The sequence below is a fragment of the Corythoichthys intestinalis genome, chromosome 4, assembly GCF_030265065.1.
Source record: "Corythoichthys intestinalis isolate RoL2023-P3 chromosome 4, ASM3026506v1, whole genome shotgun sequence".
NCBI classification, from domain to species: Eukaryota; Metazoa; Chordata; class Actinopteri; order Syngnathiformes; family Syngnathidae; genus Corythoichthys; species Corythoichthys intestinalis.
In genome coordinates, this window is record NC_080398.1 from 2,644,203 (window position 1) to 2,667,882 (window position 23,680).

At 38.8% G+C, this 23,680-nt stretch overlaps 1 protein-coding gene across 2 annotated transcripts in view; it reads left to right on the plus strand.

The window, feature by feature from the left end:
* Positions 1-23,680, plus strand: part of LOC130915146 (cytosolic 5'-nucleotidase 3) — a 37,356-nt gene that overhangs the window by 1,488 nt on the left and 12,188 nt on the right. The window contains exons 1-2 of one of the 2 annotated variants that reach the window (XM_057834949.1): positions 18,838-19,030; positions 19,415-19,513. In XM_057834949.1, coding sequence (XP_057690932.1) covers positions 19,415-19,513 — 99 coding nt within the window. In that variant the 5' untranslated portion in view covers positions 18,838-19,030. Of the gene's footprint in view, positions 1-18,837; positions 19,031-19,414; positions 19,514-23,680 lie in introns of those variants that run through there. The other variant, XM_057834947.1, reaches the window with a different exon arrangement.

Consider the following 23,680-nt stretch of genomic DNA (forward strand, 5'->3'; position numbering starts at 1 on the left):
AAAACTTGTAGGACGGCAGCTATCGATTATTTTAGTAGTCGATTAATCGATGATCTAGTTAGTTTGAATTATTGAATAATCGGATAAGGAATATAAAAAATTAAAATACCTCAGCTGAGCCTCAAATGGTATAAAAAAATAAAATAAATGAGGACCTAAATACAACCAAAGAAAAATTGGCTAACTTACATAGCAAAAGTCCGCTAGCTTGAATGCTTTTTTTTTTTAATGATACTCTTAACAAATGGTTCAAACACATATTCCCACAAAAACAGCTAAATATACTTATAAACTAAATTATTAATAAATTTAAAAAAACATCAACAAAAAAACATTAGCTCAAGAGTAAGCTTATGTTGGTCTTAACAGGGAGTAGCTGGATTCAGCCATGTGAAATGAGTTGTCATATTCACTGTTGCTACTAGAGATCAGTGTATCCAGCCAAATCAATATAACTAAATGCAAACACTTTCAAAACTACACCGCAACTTTAAACAAATACTAAAAGTAGGAAAATTTAATTTGAATCTTTTTTCTAATCGAATTACTCGAGTTAATCGATTAGTCTACGCACTACGTTTAAGCACTAAAAACGTAACAAATATATGCTACAATTAAATTGTTGCACAATAAACTTAAATTGATGGTTGTGCATAATGTAAAAAATAGAGTATTAAATAAAAGTTAATGTACTCATGTGAAGCTATCGGAACATGAGGAGCAAATGAGAAGGACGCTGGGATACACACATAGATATGCAGTAGAGGTCCCTCTTAGCCAATTGGTTGCCAGGAAGATGCTAGGCAATAGCCAATGACAGAGCAGCTATAATTTTGTTACCTCATGACCTCAAATTTTATATATATATTTTTTATCAAAGGTCATAATTAAAATTCAAAACCAATGTCTAATGAGAAAAGCCGTTTTTCTATTTTTTTGGAAGAAACATTTTATTTAGAAATTTAAAGTTGAATATGTTTTGAAGTATGTTCTCTTTACTGTATGCTCATATATGATTCATATGGGAAGTATGCGGCGGTGCCGCCCCGACACTGAAAGTCCATATTTGCGGCGCATTCCAGTCGGCGGCGAGTCATCGGCGGTCCTTCACGCTGCATCAGTTCCCGTGTGTTCGGCAACAAAAGGCGACGCGTGAAAAACAAATGACAGAAATTGAAAGCACACATTGTCTCGCTTTTCATGTGGCTTGCCGCACAAAATCAAAACAACACGTTTCTTTTGTGGAAGAAACAAAACTCTTATCGTTGATAAAGGTGTCTCTTTTTAGCAATTATGTAACTTATTCAGCACAATTAACGACAGTAGACGTCCATTCCATTTTGGCTGGGAGGGCTGGACGAGAATGATCCTTTTTTTTTTTTTTTTTTTAGGTGGTACAGAACCACAAAAGCCACATGACCTGTGTGTATTTCCACCAGTTTGCCACTAGGGAGCAGAATTGAGTCATTTTTGAAATGTCAAATTTTATTTGTTTTCAAAAAATAATCCAGAGAAAAAAAAGACTGTCGGGTTATAAAACCTGTAGTTTTATCATTTCAAGCAGTCAGAATTATTAATTTTGATCCATTCAGTTCGTCACGATGTATTATAAATGGAATATTGCGAGCCTTGAGTACACCCTCGTTCCGCCTCCTATCAGTAACAACCGACGGCAGTGACCATGGAAACCAGAGCGGCGTCCCATATGGAGGTCACAGTGCAACGTTCAAGGCCTTTACAGTGTATCACACCCCACTCTATTTCTCCTCATTTTCATGTGAGTAGAATGGCTACTTTGGCAATCATTCACAAGTATAGGCTGTAGGGCTGCAGCTATCGAATATTTTAGTAATCGACTGAAAATTCTGTCGCGTAATCGGATAAAACTTTTTTTTTTAGGTGAAGAGCAATTATAAATACAGTATACATGAGAAAAAAAAGACATTTAATCCAACATTGAACCATTTTCAGTAAATCAATGTCTTTATTTCGATGTACATTGTTGAAAACGGTCAACAATTGCATCTCAGATGTGACTAGAAAAAAAAAAATCACTGCTTTCACTTAAACTTCAAGATCTTATTAAAAAAAAACAACATATTTCTTACCTGAAAATGTAATTACACTTGATAACACACATCACTTGAAAGCTATGTGTTTTTCCCTCATGTTTCAATTGAATTTCCATTTGTGTCAAGCTATTTTTAAGTTCTAGTTAAGTTTTAAGTTAGTCTAAACTGTAAGTACTGATAGGATTTTGAGTTTTTGCAGTGTTCAAAATAGGGATGTCCCGATCCAGGTTTTTGCACTTCCGATCCGATACCGATATTGTTTTGCACTTCCAATCCGATACCGATACTGGCCGATTCCGATAACGGCCTATCTGAGCATGTATTAAAGTTTAAAGTTATTTAGCCTCCTTACTTAGTTGTCAGACTCATGTTGAAAAAGGTTTTAGTACTCTTGATAACAACTAGCCAGCTGAATAAGGTGAGTTTGAATAACACACATTGGTTGGTAACAAGAAACTGACCTGTTTATTCAGTGACAAACACAAAACATTATAAATAACAAACAGAAATGGCATAGTCAGTCAGTAAAACGTGCAAATAATATAGTAAACTGTCTTAAAAAAAGCAAAACACACCAACAACCCAGGGGAAAATCCCACAAATCCCCCAAGCTATTAGACGCTTTTAATGTTTCGTGCATTAGGTACAAAAATTATATAAAAAGCCTCTCTGGTTTAAATAAACGACTATTTCAGTATCAAGTTAACATTTTAAAACCGTAAATCAAATACTCAAGTCCCCATTCTGTATCAGCAGCTTTAAACTACATTCAATTCATTTAATTTTGCGAGTCAACTGTTAAAGTTGTTAAAATTGCTCCTGTTATTCCATAATTTCCTTTCTGTCTACTTTCGACATGTGAAAGTTTTAAAACTGTTTTGAAGATAGATTCAAGTCAAGATTTTGCCGATTTAGGAGTATTTTAGATAAAAAGTTAATTAGGTTAGCTTGGAAGGTTCACAACAGCCTACTATGGAAGTCTTCTGCTTTAAGATGGCGACTGTTTACTAACGCATCTGGTTTTCAATACCTCAATGTTGCTAACGCAGTCGAGTCTGTCGTGTTGCATCTGGTTCTATATACATATTATATCTATTATCTCCAGTAAAACGACGTTGACGTAGTTTCTAGCGGCTGTCAGCAGCAGCAGTCAGGTATTCTTGTGTTTTTTATCCAGCGGCATGAGTTGAGCTAAAGCCGTGAGTTGAGCATTGGCATTACCCGGGTCTAAGACAAGTTATGTTTACTTTCGGGACGCAATGCGGTCAGTTTCTCATTGCGTCCCGAAGACCGCGCTGTGTATTAGTTCCGCTTTACTTGACATATTTCATTAATCAGAATTTGGATGTTTGTGAATCGTTCTCGAATCTTCCACGGCCGAATCGCTCAAGGATGTAATGACGGCTGGGCATGTTGTACCGTGCTTCTAAGTGTTGGATGGTGCGACTTTACTCACGAGAGATAATGGCTCGTCATCCAGAATGAATTCTTCGGCAACGACTCTTGTTATTCCCTGGGCTTTGGGACTTTCGAGTGCCAGTTTGTCACGCATAGCAAAAGTTTCTGCCAGTGTTAGTTGCGTAGGACTGGGGTTGGGCGATGGGAAAAAATATATATCACGGTATTCCCAAGACAATATCACGGTTTCGATATTATCACGATGTTTTTAAAACACTTAAAGAAAACATTGAGTAAGATATTTTGAAAGATATTTATTAAAAACTCAATACTATGAATATGGGTGAATAACACACTGCAAGAAAACTAGTAAACTTTTAAATGTGCTTTTGCGAACCAACGCAGCCAATCTGAGTTTGATTCAGTGCAAATACAAAAAAATATAGCAGCTGTATAGTAGTAAACATTAAATTACTCAAAAAAGAGAGTATTTTCAACAAACCGGACATGCACTGTGCAAAATTACAATATATTAAACAAATATCAATAGTAACACTCATGACATAATCAAATACTTAAGGTCAATAACAAAAGAAACGAGTAAACTTTTAAAGTTTTTATTGTAAGTTAATAAAACGCGGTATAACGATGTCCTAAAAAATATGTACCTTCAGCACTTAAAGAGCATACGACACCAGAAAAAAAGTCTTAAATGGCATTATTATGTGAATTAGAATCATATTTTGAGACGATTCGACCATATACAACAATTTAGCAAAGCGCAGATGACGAGAAATTAGTCTTTTAATCTGCCGGTTAGCCACGCCTACAATTATAGGGCTTTAGCGTCCCCAACAGGTGGATGACGTCAGCGGTAGACTAGGCTCATCGGTTTTACTATTCAGCCCATTGAGGGGGAATTGTTCAGAACGAGGAAAACGAGACGAAGAGAGCTGCAAAATGTCATTGTTTCAGTCTCTCTACTCCCAATATTTTTACAGGATATTCTTTTTATCCAAGTATTTTCCCCAATAGCTATATAAATGGCTTGAGAAGGACCAGTCAGCCCGTCGAGGGGGAACTATTCACAATGAGGAAAACGCGACGAAGAGAGCGGCAAAATGTCATTGTTTCTGTCTCTTTACTTCAATATTTTTACAGGATATTCTTTTTATCCAAGTATTTTTCCCCAATAGCTATATAAATGGCTTGAGAAGGACCAGTCAGCCCGTCGAGGGGGAACTATTCACAACGAGGAAAACGCGACGAAGAGAGCGGCAAAATGTCATTGTTTCTGTCTCTTTACTTCAATATTTTTACAGGATATTCTTTTTACCCAAGTACTTTCCCCAATTGCTAAATAAATGGCATGGTCATGACAAATAACTTGTGCTAAATGGAATATAAAATCATAAAAATCCATTTATTCAAGACGACATGGCAAAATTACTCCATAATGGTCAAAACAGTCGACTTTACCTTTACTGTCACACCTGCCGAACGATATTTTATGACACCTAAATCGGACATATGTCATTTCCCTTCCCCGGCTTCGGAGAATGTAAACAGACCAGAAGGAGTGACAGCTAGCCGACATGCTAACCCGAACCGAGGGATGTTTCAAAGTCTTCGAAGTGGAAAATCACACATAACTAGCCTGGATTATTTGACATGACGACCCGGTTGTCGAGTTTCTTTGCGGATCGGCAAACCGCCCGGCGGAGAGCAATTTACAGTTCGTTCCCTGGAGGAGGGTGGCTGGAATTGTTGTGTAGCTAACGTGCTAACAGCTAACTGCTAATGAGCGTGAGGATAGCTTTTTACATGCCTATCAATGATCAAACGTAAGTAGTCCTTTATTTAAAGGAATTTTATAGTGTTTACTTTGTAATCACTGTATTCGTATTTGACATAATACAAAACAAGATGTTTACTCACTTCCTTGTAAGTCCAATGGTCCCACAGTAAATATCCACGGTGAATGGGAACCTTTTGAAACTCCAAATAGGCGCATACGCCTCTCCCGCATACAGAATGATTTTTCTGCAGCCGTTTGGCTGGCGTGATGCAAAAAATAAAAGTATTAATCCGCAAAATCAGCTGAATCCTTCGTCCTCATACACAACAGTACACTGTAGCGTGAAGAGGACGTCTTCTACCGTACACGTCACAGCGCCCTCCTCCTCAATGCGAGACCGAAGCCGGAAGTCACTCATTTTCCTGGCGCGGGATTCAAAAAACTAAATAAATATAGCGATCGCTTCCACACACATCCAAGCGGTCCATATCATTCAGGAGCATAAAATACCGCGTGTATTATGAAATAAACATGCTTTTTCGTGTCACAAGCACTTTAAGATCGTGAGACGGTTTTATATCGTCATATCGCCCATGTATACGTAGGACCTTTCTTTTTGTCTTCGGTTTTCTTAACATACAGTGCCTTGCAAAAGTATTCGGCCCCCTTGAATCTTGCAACCTTTCGCCACATTTCAGGCTTCAAACATAAAGATATGAAATTTAATTTTTTTGTCAAGAATCAACAACAAGTGGGACACAATCGTGAAGTGGAACAACATTTATTGGATAATTTAAACTTTTTTAACAAATAAAAAACTGAAAAGTGGGGCGTGCAATATTATTCGGCCCCTTTACTTTCAGTGCAGCAAACTCACTCCAGAAGTTCAGTGAGGATCTCTGAATGATCCAATGTTGTCCTAAATGACCGATGATGATAAATAGAATCCACCGGTGTGTAATCAAGTCTCCGTATGAATGCCCCTGCTCTGTGATAGTCTCAGGGTTCTGTTTAAAGTGCATAGAGCATTATGAAAACCAAGAAACACACCAGGCAGGTCCTAGATACTGTTGTGGAGAAGTTTAAAGCCGGATTTGGATACAAAAAGATTTCCCAAGCTTTAAACATCTCAAGGAGCACTGTGCAAGCCATCATATTGAAATGGAAGGAGCATCAGACCACTGCAAATCTACCAAGACCCGGCCGTCCTTCCAAACTTACTTCTCAAACAAGGAGAAAACTGATCAGAGATGCAGCCAAGAGGCCCATAATCACTCTGGATGAACTGCAGAGATCTACAGCTGAGGTGGGAGAGTCTGTCCATAGGACAACAATCAGTCGTACACTGCACAAATCTGGCCTTTATGGAAGAGTGGCAAGAAGAAAGCAATTTCTCCAAGAAATCCATAAAAAGTCTCGTTTAAAGTTTGCCACAAGCCACCTGGGAGACACACCAAACATGTGGAAGAAGGTGCTCTGGTCAGATGAAACCAAAATTGAACTTTTTGGCCACAATGCAAAACGATATGTTTGGCGTAAAAGCAACACAGCTCATCACCCTGAACACACCATCCCCACTGTCAAACATGGTGGTGGCAGCATTATGGTTTGGGCCTGCTTTTCTTCAGCAGGGACAGGGAAGATGGTTAAAATTGACGGGAAGATGGATGCAGCCAAATACAGGAACATTCTGGAAGAAAACCTGTTGGTATCTGCACAAGACCTGAGACTGGGACGGAGATTTATCTTTCAACAGGACAATGATCCAAAACATAAAGCCAAATCTACAATGGAATGGTTAAAAAATAAACGTATCCAGGTGTTAGAATGGCCAAGTCAAAGTCCAGACCTGAATCCAATGGAGAATCTGTGGAAAGGGCTGAAGACTGCTGTTCACAAACACTCTCCATCCAACCTCACTGAGCTCGAGCTGTTTTGCAAGGAAGAATGGGCAAGAATGTCAGTCTCTCGATGTGCAAAACTGATAGAAACATACCCCAAGCGACTTGCAGCTGTAATTGGAGCAAAAGGTGGCGCTACAAAGTATTAACGCAAGGGGGCCGAATAATATTGCACGCCCCACTTTTCAGTTTTTTATTTGTTAAAAAAGTTTAAATTATCCAATAAATTTTGTTCTACTTCACGATTGTGTCCCACTTGTTGTTGATTCTTGACAAAAAATTAAAATTTTATATCTTTATGTTTGAAGCCTGAAATGTGGCGAAAGGTTGCAAGGTTCAAGGGGGCCGAATACTTTTGCAAGGCACTGTACTTCTTATATTTTTTGTGGTGGTATTTCGCTAAATGCTTGATTAGGTTGGTTGTATTAAAACTTCTTACAGCTTTACCACCACGCTTGACTTTATTGTGGCATATGTTGCACTCTGCCTCTTCGTCTTTGTCGTCCTTTAAGGTGAAATGATCCCACACAGCTGACATTTTTACCGATAAAGTCTCTCGGTAAATTGGGAGACGGTAATGTAAATGTAGTGTGTTGAAGGTGTGCCGTAAAATGCGGACCTGATTTCAGGGAAACCGAAGGCAAGGCAAGGCAAGGCAAATTTATTTATATAGCACAATTCAACACAAGGCAATTCAAAGTGCTTTACATCACATGAAGATCATAAAAATCACATTTAAATCAACACAACGTAGAAACGAAGACAAAAGATCGCATTTAATCACAGAATAAAAATAAATAAATAAAATAAAAATAAAACAAAAATTACTACTACTAATAATAATTGAAATCAGCAATGGAGATAAGCATAAACTGGAATGGATTATTCAAATCTGTGCGCTGGACAACCCAGACCGGACTTCAAAAAAAAAAGGGATCGGAAGTCGGGATCGGAATTTTTCCGTGTTGGCCGATCCGATATCGATGCGCATTTTTTTGCCCATATCGGCGTCTGATCTGATCCAAATATCGGATCGGGACATCTCTAGTTGAAAATAAATGTATAATACCTGCTGTATTGGAGCACATTAGGGACCAGTACTACTTGGTGTTTTATTCAGCAATGACTACTGAGCTAAAACTGACAGTTAGCTTTATTATGTCTTAATTTTACACCCTCATCTTTCTACAGCGCTGTGTGCCCTCCGAAGGGCTAACGTTACGTGAGCGAGTGACAGTAACGTTATATTTATTAGCGCTGAGAAGTCTACTGCTTAAAGATGGCGGCCGTTTACTAACGCTGCCCGATGCGGCCGAGTCTGTCATTTCGCATCTAGTTCTAAATGCATGCGATATTTATGAGAGGCATCGGACACTACCTGCTACCACACTAGCATCATGTGGGCGTAGTTTTTAGCAACGTCGGCGTAGTTTGTAGCGGCTGTCGGCTGCAGTAAGGTTTTTTATTTTATTTTTTTATTTTAACTGCTTCTTCCTCTACGCACGGACATCAGCGCGTTGTCCCGCGTTAAAAGTAGTCCGGGCCAAACGTGATGCTTAGAGCTGGCAGAATTAAACGATTCCTCGAGGTGAATAAAATTACTCAGATCAGTTTTTAGACTCGAGTTGCTCGAGTATTCGTTTCAGCTCTAATAGGCTGAGTGATCTTCTTTCGTTGCCATTGACAGCAGTAGATGTCTGATCCAATTTGACTGGGAGGGTTGGCACTAGAGTTGGCACTAAATTTCCGATTCTTAGATTATTCGCGATTCGGCCGTGGAAGATTCGAGAACGATTCACAAACATCCAAATTCCGATTATTGAAATATGTCAAGTAAAGCGGAAGTAAAACACACTCAGCGCGCCGCGCGGTCTTCAGGACTCAATGAGGTACGGACTGAGAGTAGCTAAACATCATGCTTGTCATTACCCGGCCCCTCGGGTAATGCCAATGCTCAACTCACGGCTCTAGCTCAACTCATGCCGCGAGATAAAAAAAGCAACAACATACCTGACTGCTGCCGAAAGCTGCTACAAAGTACGTCCACAATACATAATGTTAAGGTACATATCATATTTATATAGGACTAGATGTAGTATAGACTCGGTGGTGATACCAGCACATGTAGAGAAAGCTAGATGCGGGCGTTAGTAAACGGCCGCCATCTTAAAGCAGTAGACTTCCCTTCAAGGCTGTTGTAGCGAACCTTCCAAGCAAACCGAATTAACTTTTATGTCTAAAATACTCCTAAATCGGTAAAATAATGACTTGAATCTATCTTTAAAATAGTTTTAAAACTTTCACATGTCGAAAGTAGACAAAAGGGAAATTATGGAATAACAGGAGCAATTTTAACAAATTTAACGGTTGATTGACAACATTAAATTAATTGAGTTTAATGTAGTTTATTGTAATTTAAAGCTGCTGATACAGAATGGGGATTTGAGTATATTATTTATTGTTTTTAACTGTTAACTTGATACTGAAATAGTCGTTTATTTAAGCCTGCGAGGCTTTTTTTTTTTTTTTTTTTTTAACAGTTTTTGTAACTAATCTACAAAACATTAGCAGCTAATAGCCGGGGGGGGGGGTCACCAATAATCGGTTTATAATCAAATCGTAGCCTCTGAATCGTAATCGAATCGTTAGGTGCCCAAAGATTCCCACCTCTAGTTGGCACTAATGACTTTTTTAAAGTAACATGCCCAACACTGGACATAACTGCAGTTAACGAGTTAGCAAGAGCCCTATTAAGTAATAAACCGTCCTTGCCTTACGTTCGTGAACCATTTGGCATGTTAGCATGGGTTGCTATCTCCCACGTACCGCTTATGTATTTCTGTCTGTGCATTATATATCTCTTTGATACATTCGCGATGTGTGGATGATGCAATAAGCTTCTAAATCCTCCATGAACGTAAGCGCTGTCTCTGAATGTAAACACGGGTTGCACATATGATGATTGAACATTTTTTGTCGCAGGCAGTGACGTTTTGACTATTAAAAAAACCTGCATACCTCCGGTAATTAAAGTACACACAATGACGCATCAAACGCAGATTTTGCAAATCTTCACATTGGTCGGAGTTTTTATAAGCCTTTGTTTTTAATGGCCAAAATAAAAACTTGATCAGAATGTGCTGGATCTGGTTAGAATATTCCGAATGCGGTATACACATGAAGCATTTTTATGCTGATAAGACTTTTAACCCGAATAAGAGTCCATGACAATGTAGCCAATGTTACTGAAACCTGATCGTTTACAGCTAGCCCCAAGGGTACAGTTAGCTAACCTCACTGGCATAGGGTTAGCGCAATCTGAAGGAATCTTTACATGAATTGAATGAGTGAAGCCAAAAAGTAGGTCAATGCTCTCCAGTTGCACCACAACAATTTACAGCATCTATGTTGCATCAGCCAAATTCCATGCGCTAACAGCTGCTAATAATAAACTCTGTGTACTCAAATAAATACATTTTAAATAACACCAGTGCTTTCATTCTGACTTACCCTAGGGTGGAAGTCAGAGGAGCCATCAAGTTCATCGTTCATCATTTTAACTATTGCGCGCACTAGCACGTGAGCGGCCAATCACATGCTCACGTTGAGATTGAGTCTGACCTGCAAACACAGTCGAGTAATGTTGAGGTCATGTAAAAGTTGAACAATGGAAGGTGGAAAAAAGTCTCAAATGTTATGTTGCAAAGCATTCACGAGACAAGTGTGGTACCAGAATATAGTACAAAGTATTTGACTACAATATTTTTAGGAAATTTGAATTAAAAAAAAAAAAAAAAAAATAGAAAAATGGTAAAATAAACACTAAACCCAGCCGCCCAAGTCCATATGGATCAGACATCTATCATCGTCAATGGTAGTCAATGAGTAAAGTAGGAAGGTTGTTACTAACTAGCAATATGGAAACAAAAATCTATCACAACATTCGGCAGTTTATATCACGATAATGAAATGCGATAATTTTTTTCAATATTTTGATGAAAAATTGTGATGACACCTTCATTTTGAATGCCACAGATCAGACCTGCCACAAATATGAAATGTATCAAGTAGTATTCCAACACTAAAAATATCCATGCATACTCATTGCGGTATAGTATTTTTGAACAAATGTGATATCTAAGCATCTACTACTAATACTTATCAGTATTGGGCTGCAATATGGACAAAAAATATCAAGTAGCCTTGCATTCCCAATATGCATTGCAGGAACGGATACTGTATTTTCCGCAATATGAGGCGCAACTAAAAGCCCAACCACTACTACTACTACTGCATCTTATAATGCAGTGTGGCCTATATATGGAAACAGTTTTTTAAAGTTTGCCATTCATTGAAGGTCCATCTTATACTCCGATACGCCTTAAAGTGCGGCGTACGCTATAGGGCTGCAGCTATTGAATATTTTAGTAATCGAGTAATCGACTGAAAATCCTATCGATTAATCGAGTAATCGGATAAAACATATATTTTTTTAGGTAAAGAGCAATTATAAATATACATGAGAAAACAAGACATTTCATCTAATATTGAACCATTTTCAGTCAATCAGTATCTTTATTTTCGATGTATATTGTTGAAAACAGCCAACAATTGCCTCTCAGATGTGACTAGAATAAAAAAAAGACCAATTCACTGCTTTCACTCCCAAAACGTTTTTAATTCTAGCTGTTTTAAGTTAGTCTAAACTGTAAGTCCTGATAGGATTTTGAGTTTTTGCAGTGTTCAAAATAGGTTATAATATGGCGGTGATATTTGCATGCGTTTCTGAATGCACCGCGTGACGTGCGGGGGTGAGGGAGGTGCGGGAGAACGAGAGACGTGCCTTCCTGTTGTTGTTGTCGTTCCACAAGTTCGCAAAAAAGAAATAATTGCAACCTTACGAAGCGGGTGACTCTTTGTCAACGTTACAGTATGATACCTGCTGTATTGGAGCACATTACCGACCAGCGCTACTTGGTGTTTTATCCAGCAATGACTACTGAGCTAAAATTGACAGTTAGCTTTATCATATTTTCATTTTACACCCTCATCACTCTACAGCGCTATGTTTTCACAGATTAAATAAAGCCTGTATGTAAAACACCTTAGCCACGAATCAACAGTGGTCTTAATAGAAACCTAGCCCTCCGCGTGGCTAACATTACGTGAGCGAGTGATAGTAACTTAATCTTATTTATTAGCGCTGAGAATTGTACTGCTTTAAGATGGCGGCTGTTTACTAACACCGCTGACTCTGTCATTTCGGATCTAGTTCAACATACATGTGCTATCTATGAGACACATCAGATGCTACCCGCTACCACCGTAACGTCATGCGGGCTAGTTTTTAGAAACGTCCGCGTAGTTTGGAGCGGCTCTTGGCTGCAGAAAGGTTTTTCAAAATATTTTTTTTATTGCTTCTTCCTCTACGTACGTGACATCAGCGCGTTGTCCCGCATTAAAAGTAGTCCGGGCAAAACATGGCTGGCAAAATTAAACGATTCCTCGAGGTGAATAAAATTACTCGGATCAGTTTTTAAACTCGAGTTACTAGAGTTCGAGTATTCGTTTCAGCTCTAGTACGCTAGCATGCATGCTACATTGCACGAGAGCATGTGCACTAGCACGTACGCTAGGGTTTTGAAGGTAGCGAGAGCAAAACAGAGTTCCATTGTACTTTCTGCGGAAACTCCGCTTCATTTTCTTAACTTGGCGAAGCTCGTTATGCCAAACGCACACACTTTAACTTTATATCTACTGGGCACACTCCCCCTATCACATGCAACCTTCTCCCTTTAAGTTTCGCGTACGCTTTGTCAAAAATATGCTCACTGTCAGACAGATTTTGTTATTCGATCCACACAATAAGCACACAGTCTGCTTTGGGGGAAATGCTTTGCTTTTAGGTGCGCTTTATGGTCATAAAAATACGGTATTGTCATATCGTACTGCACTGGTTCACAATTCTAATTTGATAAGAATCTGAATATTAAATTAATTAAGAGAACTAAAGTTGAAGTTGGCCTCTAGCATTTTGAACCTGTTTAACCTGACCTGTGTGGAGGTTTAATAACTGTGCGTGTGAGAGCAACGTGTGCATACATGTACGCGTACACTGTGTTTTCTTGGTGAATTTACGGAGCAGCACAAAGTGTTCATGCTTGTTCAAGGGAACCACGGATAGAATGACATGTAGTTCTTAAAAGATGAATCTTAGTACGAGTTTTAATTAGGGCTGCAGCTATCGAATATTTTAGTAATCGAGTAATCGACTGAAAATTCTATCGATTAATCGAGTAATCGAATAAAACAAATATATTTTTAGGTGAAGAGCAATTATAAATATACATGAGAAAACAAGACATTTCATCTAATCTTGAACCATTTTCAGTCAATCAATGTCTTTATTTTCGATGTATATTGTTGAAAACAGCCAACAATTGCATCTCAGATGTAACTAGAATAAAAAAAAAAGACCAATTCACTGCTTTCACTCAAAAAACTTAGATCTTATTAAAAAAAAAAAATGTATATATATATATATATATATATATATATGTATGTATATATCTTACCTAAAAATGCCGTTACGCTTGATAACACACATCACTTAAAAGTTAGGATTTTTTCCCATGTGTTTCAATTGAATTTCTCTTTGTGTCAAGCCATTTTTAAGTTCTAGTTAAGCTTTAAGTTAGTCTAAACTGTAAGTCCTGATAGGATTTTGAGTTTTTGCAATGTTCAAAATAAATGTATGATACAGGCTGTATTGGAGCACATTAGGGACCAGTGCTACTTGGTGTTTTACCCAGCAATGACTACTGAGCTAAAATTGATAGTTAGCATGATTAAGTTTTTATTTTACACCCTCATCACTCCACAATGCTATGTTATGTTAAAGCCTGTATGTAAGACACGTTAGCCACGCATCGACAGTGGTCATAATTAATTGAAACCTAGCCCTCCGCAGGGCTAACGTTACGTGAGCTAGTAGCGACAGTAACGTTAATCTTATTTATTAGCGCTTAGCGCTCTTTATTAGCGCTTAGCGCTCTACTGCTTTAAGATGGCAGCTGTTTACTAACGCTACTCAGACGCGGCCGAGTCTTTCACTGTGCATCTAGTTCAACATACATGTGATCTCTATGAGACGCATCAGACGCTACCTGTACCAACGTAGCATCGTGCGGGCTAGTATTTAGCAACGTCGGCGTCGTTTGTAGCGGCTGTCGGCTGCAGTAAGTTTTTTTTTTTTTTCCCCTTCTTCCTCTCCGCACGTGACAGCGCGTTGTCCCGCATTAAAAGTAGTCCTAGCAAAACGTGATGCTTAGAGCTGTCAAAATAAACGATTACTCGAGGTGAATAAAATTACTCGGATCAGTTTTTAAACTCGAGTTACTCCAGTTGCTCGAGTACTCGTTTCAGCTCTAGTTTTAATAGTTTGATATTCAAAGCCCTCTTAATGTTTTCATTTCAATGAAATTTGTAAAATTATTCTAACTAGTAGGTTGCCATTGTTGTTGACGTCGCAGGTCGGTGACGTCACATGGCCACGCTGCCGGAATTCCACGTTTAAAAAAAACGTGTCACTCTTTAATAATCTAAGGTAGTGTTTTCAATACGCCACAAGATGTCAGTGGCGAGTTTTAAATTAGGAATCAAGCCAATGAGTGCGTTTTGTCCCTTGATTGACCCAGTAGTTTTCCTTTAATCCACTGTGGGGTGTAAGACAGTGAGAAAGGAGAGTAGACACAGGCGTTGAGGTTCGTAGCTTGCGTCGTTTATTGGCTTAAGCTTCAGCAACTCCTTAACAACAAAAATAAGTATCATATAGTGAAAATACAACAAAAATAATATATCTCTCAAAAAAATATTCACAAAAAGAAAAGTGCTTCAATCTGTATTAATGAGGCCCTATTCTCACACAGTTAAACAACAATGCAAAGAGAACTGGCATTCACAAACTCACAGTCAAAGTAGTTATGCAAAATACACATAAAGCTTACTCAGACTTTGGTCAAACTCTATTTAAAGATTTTAGCAACTCGTTTAGCTCTTGTTAATTATATCACAATGCTATCTGTATTGTCAGTGATACCGATGATGATGACGACAATAAACAACAAGAAATACACTGGATGGCAATAGTTGGTCACAATTTTAAACTATGATGCTGGGAGCCTTTATCAGGAGTCTCGTTTGTTGTGAAGACAACACTCAAATGAACGTAAATCACAATGGACCCCGCACAACAAACAGGAAACTACGGCGACAGTTGAGGGACAAGACGCACTCTTGGCTTGATCTCTTATTAATTTAAAACTCGCCATTGACACCTTGTGGTGTATTTACATCACTGCCTTACATAGTTAAAAAGTGACACTGTGAAGTACGGCAACGTGGCCAGGTGACGTCAACAACAATGGCGAGCTACTCGTTTATTTTTTAATTAAAATTTTACAAATTTTATTAAAACGAAAACAATAAGAGGGGTTTTAATATCAAATTATTATAACTTGTACTAACATTTCTCTTTTAAGAACTACATGTCTTTCTATCCGTGGTACCCTTTAAATATGTTGTCTGTTATTCTCACCCATATTAGCCAATTGAAAAAAAAATATGGGATCGCTCTTGAACGTGCCACAAATTATCTTACTTTTAAATGGATGTAAAAGTTCCGAGCTAGACATAAATGGAGTTAATGACATAATTTGCTGGATGACACTTAATGACATCTGTCATAAGCATTCATTAATGCACATGACAGTGTCATGTTACAATTATGACGGTCTTATGGCAGTCTTATGTCGCCACTGTCAAACAAAGTGTTGCCTACTAACCTAAATAAATCAACAAATAACCCGCACCGGACTATAAGATGCCCGATTCAAAATGAGGGAAAAAAGTAGCTGCTTATTGTCCGAAAATTACAGAACTGGATTATTCAAACTAACTAATAAGTAGATTAATCGATTACCTAAACAATCTATAGACCCTACCCACCGACGTCACAAAATCACGTGCTCGCTGTATGGTTCCGCCCCCTTGTCCGTCATTTTGTGTCTGTATTATCAATGGTCTCAATTGATCGAGCAATTTATAATGCATTTCATGGAAGACCCGGTAATTTCGGATGCCGTAAACTCACTTGATGCGTTGCATAAAAGGCGTTATGTGGAAAAGCTTCAGTTTATCCATTCGCCAGATCCATATTTGATGCCTAAATCGATGTTTTTCGACCCGCTGTCTCCGCCGTATTTGCCTGACATCTGCTAGCTAGCCTGATATGTACAACTATCTTGTCCACACAAAATCAGCCTATTCTCACGAAAGTTTGAAAAACTTTAAGAGCTTGGAGGCTTATAAATACTTCGTTGCTGGTTGGGTGAAACAGGTCCTCGTCCACGAAAATTCGGCAGGAATCTATCTTGTGCTTGGAAAGGTGAGTTACGAAATTTTCAATTCAAAATCTTTTGTTATTGCTAACATCCACTGTCAAGTCTAATGTATTTCATGTCGTTTGTCAATGGAGTTAGGGCTTTTAATGTTTATATGGTTTAGCGATAGCCAGTGGCGCCTACAGAAATTTTTCATAGGGGTGGCCAGATGGGGCCACTTAAAATCTTGGGGTGGCCAAAACTAAAAGCCATAATTTCAGGTTTTCATTATATTGTCGCAGTAAAAAGGTCAGGGGAAAACTTAAGAAAGACTTAAGGACACGGCTACTGATATACTTTGGTGTATAGTGTAATATTTGATGTTACTAATGATTTAATGTGCCTAGTCCATTAGTGTCCAGTCAACATTCTGAGTTCCACAACAATTCTGTTTTATTGTGTTATGTATATATTAGGCATAAGGTGTACATTTAACTAGGGCTGTCAAATGATTAAAAATTTTAATCGAGTTAATCACAGCCTAAAAATTAATTAATCGTAATTAATCGCAATTCAAACCATCTCTAAAATATGCCATATTTTTTTTGTAAATTATTGTTGGGATGGAAAGATAAGACAAGACGGATATATACATTCAACATCCTGTACATAAGTACTGTATTTGTTTATTGCAACAATAAATCCACAAAATGGCATTAACTTTATTTACATTCTTTCTGCGAAAGGGATCCACGGATAGAAAGACTTGTAATTCTTAAAGGATAAATGTGAGTTTGTATATTGTGACTAAATATTGCCATCTAATGTATTTGTTGAACTTTCAGTAAATGATACTGTAGCGACTTAACTGTTCTGCCCAAATGCATAATGGGAAGTGGTGCAACCATGACTGTGTGTGGTGGCTGCAAAAGCTATATCTTCTCGGAGTTGGGTACACTTCAGGGTGTTAAGAAAAAGATCAACTCCTATCATTTTTCCCCACGTCGCTTCCCACAGTATTTATAGGTGCTGTGGGAGAGATGAAAAAGCTTTTGCCAATTAAAAGCACGGCCCAAATGAATGCTTGTATCTACTCCACTCTGCCTCTTATCTCTGTATATAAGTAAAACGGCGCCATTGTAGGCTGTTTGCTGCAATGCGTGAATGAGTCGTACAGCGAATGCGTTAATTGCGATAAATATTTTCACGTCATTAATTTTAAAAAATTAATCACCGCCCGTAACATGATAAATTTGACAGCCCTACATTTAACAAAACAAAATAAATGCTTTCATTTGGGATGAAATGCATAACTGATGCTACAACAATCTAACGATATACTGGCAAGCGGGGTGGCCAATGGGGTGGCCAACCAATTTATAGGGGTGGCCGTGGCCACCCCTGGCCACCCCCTGGGGGCGCCACTGGCGATAGCACTCTCACTACATACATACGTGTATGTTGTCGGCGATTAGCCTAGCAATGATCTTAATTGTGGTTGTCAGCCCAAAACCCTCTAAATATATATTAAATGCATCTTACCAGATATAAAATGACTACTACATAATCTGTGGTAATCGTTTGGAGCCCAGTTTTCTCGTCGAATTGCAGCAGCCCATCTCGCTCTCTTCTCTCCGGGTCTCTCGGAATCCGATAGAACTTCAAGTCTCTCCGTCTTCTCCGTCTATTTTCTCTGTTATTGCAACCGACCGCCACACACGCCTTCACCATTTTGATTATTAATGTCAACGAGCAGAAAAACACGTCGTAAATAGGAGGAATGTATGTAGCCGTAACAGGTAAACATGATGTGTTGACGGACAATTGGGCGGCACCAGTCAGGAGGAAGGAGTTGTGACGTCACGTGGGTAGGGTCTATAGTTGCAGCTCTCAACAAAATAGTTGGTTTGGACACATTTGTAAGCTTTTTTTATATCATAAGTGGATACAGATAGAAGTGCTTCGCCATGAAAGTAAGTATGTGCTGATTCATTTCCACCATCTTTATAAACTGACACCACCAGATGCTTGTTTACATGTGCTGCATCACTTTCTTGTCCTTGTCAAGTCAACACGTCAGCACAAAATGCGGGTGTGTGCGCGTGTTCGTCCATAATGAGAGTGTAAACAATAACCCTTAACCCCTGGTGACCTTTTTGTGCCCATTAAAATTATTTATCGCCGGCGCATGTAGCTTGTTTGTGTGTTCAGCAGATGCTGACATTAAGTGGAAAGTCAAAGGTAACATAGCAACAAGGGCAGATTACAAACTTTTTTTTTTTACCCCCCGCCGCCGTATGTCTTATTTTCGTTCTATTTATACTTGACGGTGTTTGTATGTGTTGACATGGATCATCTGTTAGGTGTCTGTGTGTGGGGGAGGGGTTTTAGGCTCCGCCCCTTTTTTCTGCCGTTATATAAGAGCTGTTTAGCCACACATTCCTTTCCTCACTTCTGTTTTTCGAAGACTACACAGCCCTGGTAAGTAAATTTGCAGCTCTTCTTGCTGCGTTTTGAGTTTTAATCTTGTTATATGGTGATAGACATCCAATCAGTCTTTGAATTGAAATGAGTGTCCCTAGTAGACGTGCAATTCATTTGAACTGGGACAGTTGGCAGCGAATGAATGGGAGCATTTTTTTTTTGTTTTGTTACTCTCTGGTGCTTCCTGGAAAGTGAGAGTGTTGAAGACAATGAGGATTGAAAAGCTATGTTGTCATGCATTTTATGTTTAAAGTGCCATTTTAATTCATCGGCTGACATCTTTTGCTGATCTTGAAATTTTTTGTCTCAAAAAAAAAAAAAAAAACCTTACTTACATTCCTGAGCTGCACTGTAACATATCAGCTTCTGTTCGTCTTGCAGATGCCTCAGTTTGAGAAGAAAACGGTGCATATGAGGGACCCCGAGAGGGTGGAGCAGATTATCTGCGGCCTTATCAAGGGTGGAGCCTCCAAACTTCAGGTGGGTCCAACTCTGACACCTGCTGGTGATGATTTTTACACCTTTTTGGGGTTATACTGTACAAGGGGTTGGTAGTTAAGGAACCCCAAAAGAGCAGAGGTAGATAGTAACGCGTTACATGTACTCAGCTACATTTACTTGAGTAAATTTTTGAGAAAAATGAGTTCTAAGAGTAGTTTCAGTAAGCCTTACTTTTTACTTTTCCTTGATTTGTGAAGAAAAAAAATGCTACTCTTACGCCGCTACTTTGGGCTACACAAGAGTCATTACTAGAGATGTCCCGATCAATCGACATCCGATCTCGTCAGTTTCAAAGTATCGGAATCGGCCAAAAAATATCGGCCATGCCTTTTTTATTATATATACAGTATATTTTTTAATTAAATCGTTTTCTAATTGTATTTAACGTTACAGACATAATATGTTACACTCATCCAGAGTTTTTTGTTTAGGCTTAAGGTAGTAATATAGGTAATATATATTTTTTTTAAATGTATCACGTTAATAAATTAAACTCAATTAATGCATGCGCTGCACGACCCACTCACGCATTGGCGCTCAATCTGTAATGGCGCCGTTTTACCTATATAGAGAGATAAAAGACAGCGTAAAATGAGTAGAGTGAATTTTGGCAGCCTTTGGGGCCTTTTTTTAATTGGCTAGAGCCTCTCCCTACGATTAGAAATATCATGGGAAGCAATGTGGGGAAGCAAGGTAGCAATTGATCTTTTACTTAACACCTTATGTTATTTCCCAACGCAGTAGTGTTGTATCGGTCGCGAACGATTCGTTCTTTTTGAACGAATTGTTTGGGTGAACGAGACCGAACTAATCACCATCTGCACTGATTCGTTCTATGAAGTTGGTGCTTGTTCACTGCGTGGGAGGGCGTTGAGCAAGCGGCAGCGTCTTCTGACATCGCACACGACCAATCAGACGCCAGCCTCATCGCGGGCAGGGGAGGGACCGGAAACAGAATCAGGGCGTATGTCACTCACTTCCACGTGTGGCCAATGAGCAGCCAGCGTGCAGGCAGGGGGCAAGACTCAGTTTTGTCACTTCCCATTCAGTGACTCGGTCCTCCGGTTCCTGACCTAGCTTGCTGCTAACTTGACTTTCCAGTAATGAATATGCGGTGAACGAATCAAAAAATGAAAGGAAAGGACTTTGTCACATATTTGTTAACGTGGAGCCTATCAAATGCAGCTCAAAAAGACAAAAACACCACACAAATCTAGCGAGCATGGTTTAGTGTACTACTTTTCTCAACAGACTCGCGACTACCTATTACCACATACTATCAAATTTACAGTAATTTAAAACACGGGTAGCTACGAGGCAAGCAAAAGCTGAGCTGCGGTCGCGTGACGGCAATGAAGGGGGCAAAGAACTGTCACTATAAGGAGGCTTCATGGCAGCGATATTTACCTCATATGTGCACAGAAAAAAAATTTTAGTATGATCACCATAATACTGATTTGCAATGAAACGGTATATACATGTCCATTTTTTCCAAGTGTTTTATTTATTTTTTTTTTCGTGTCAGGTGTTGGTTGGTTTGACAAACCATGTCAATCCGTCCATCATGTGCTACTCAAGCGCCCCAAAACAACGCACATGGACACGGGAGATGTCGCAATATGTCTACATTTTTCTTAACAGACTAATGAGAGTAGAAAGGCGATATCGTAAAGAGCAAACAATTATTTCTTGTCAGCATTTGACGATCTGAGATGCGGGGACGACAGGGGAGCTGACCTGATTATTTTATTTATTAATACCAGTGCAAAAATTCAATATGATCACCATAATACTGATTTGCAATGAAACTGTATATACATGTCAATTTTTTCCGAGTGTTTTTTTTTTTTTTTTCGTGTCAGAGCGTGTCGGTTGGTTTGACAAATTATGTCAATCCGTCCATCATGCGCTACTCAAGCGCCCCAAAACAACGCACGCAGACACGGGAGATGTCGCAATATGTCTACATTTTTCTTAACAGACTAATGAGGGTAGAAAGGCGACATCGTAAAGAGCAAGCAATCATTTCTCGTCAGCATTTGACGATCTGAGATGCCGATACGACAGGGGAGTTGACCGGATTATTTTATTTATTAATACCAGTGCAAAAATTCAATACGATCATCTTAATACTGATTTGCAATTAAACTGTCAAATATCAAAATGTAGTATTGTCTTTATTTCAGAGCAGCACATTCGACAACTAGCTATTTACACTTATAGTTTTAACAATAGTAACTAAAAATAATAGTGATGAGCATAAAAACAAAAATACAACAGAGCGAGAGGTAAATATGATGTGTTGGTCGTTCCATATTTTGAAATTAAACTTTCGATTTATTTTTATTTTCGTGACAGCAAGCATTGTAAATCTGATCAAGAACATGCTAAAGAAAGTCCGTGCGCCCCCGACCCCAACCCCCCGCTCCCCCCACAAAAGGAAAATGTTTAACCGTGTCCTCAATCGAAATGCAAGCACGAGCCATGACTTTGAGCCCATAGAACTAGGACAGACGACGCGGAAGTTCTCCCTCGCTTTTGCAGCAGCGGGAGGGAGGGAGACGAGGCTGTCTGTGAAAGCAGAATGATATTGCCTGTCACTCATTACTGAAACTACGACGAGCGGTCAATGAGGAGCCTGTGTGCAAGAGAGAGGGAGGGACCAAGAATGTCACTTCCCGTTCAGTTATACTGCGAAGCGGTCTTTGGTGATTCGTTCGGCAGCGTCACTTCCCGTTCACTAACCGAACGATTCATTTGGGCGGGGAGGGAGATGAGGGGGGCGAACGATTCGTTGAACGATTCGTTTGAACGAATCTTTTTACTGAACGATCCGGAATGGATTCGTTTACTCAAGTGAACGACAGATCCCGTCACTACAACGCAGAGAAGATATATGGTAGCACTACGCACAGTCATGGTTCCACTTCCCATCATGCATTTGGGCATGCCTACAGTTTCATTTACTGAAAGCTCAACAAATACACTAGATGGCAATATTTAGTCACAATATACAAAGTCACAAGTCTTTCTATCCGTGGATCCCTCTCACAGAAAGAATGTTAATAATGTAAATGCCATCTTGAGGATTTATTGTCATAATAAACAAATACAGTACTGTATATTGAATGTACTGTATGTTGAGTGTATATATTCAGTTTTATTCATTTTTTTCTTAATGCATTGCCAAAATGTATATGATCGGGAAAAATTTATCGGGAATGATTGGAATTGAATCGGGAGCAAAAAAAAGCAATCGGATCGGGAAATATCGGGATCGGCAGATACTCAAACTAAAACGATCGGGAGCAAAAAAACATGATCGGTACAACCCTAGTCATTACAGTTTTCCTCTTTATTTTTCATATATATTTTTTTTGCCAGCAATGCCAAGAGTAACTCTACCAATGAGCCGTCGCAACAATAATCACATGACTCCATTTTACCAATCACAAGCTTGCCGTTCTATGATGACGCCAGCCCGTTCAATCACGTGGCTTCTTTAAAGCACCGTAAAAAAAGAAGTATCTGACATAGAGCGCTGCCCTCGACTTGAAAGCACGGATTTTAACCTCTCTCCCAGTTTTTATTTGCCGCTGATTGACCACGGAAAACCGAGGAAAAAAAACTCAAACAAATTTGTAAGCAGTTACTCACAATGTTACTTTTCACTAAATAGTTTTTTACTTTTACTTTATTACATTTTTGGGATGAGTACTTTTACGCGAGTAATATTATTTTGAAGTAACGCTACTCTTACTTGAGTACAATTTTTTGATACCCTACCCACCTATGCAAAAGAATCATAATTAAGTAAAAACATTTTGAATTAAATACAGTCATGTGAGAAAATTAGGACGCCCTATTAAATATTCAGAATCTTTATTAAGAAAGGTTCACATATCAATGTCTGATCTTGTTTTTCTTTATCTCTGGAATAGAAAGTGATTTAATTGCAGGTAAACAACAACAAAAATAACATTGTTTTACTTATTAGACAAATATATCAACAAAAATGCATATTCTAACTGAGGAAAAAGTTAGGACACCCTACCACTTAATAGCTAGTGTTACCCCCTTTGGCTGAAATACCTACCAGTCTTTGACATCGGTCTGAAGAAAGTTTGCCCCACTCCTCAACGCAGA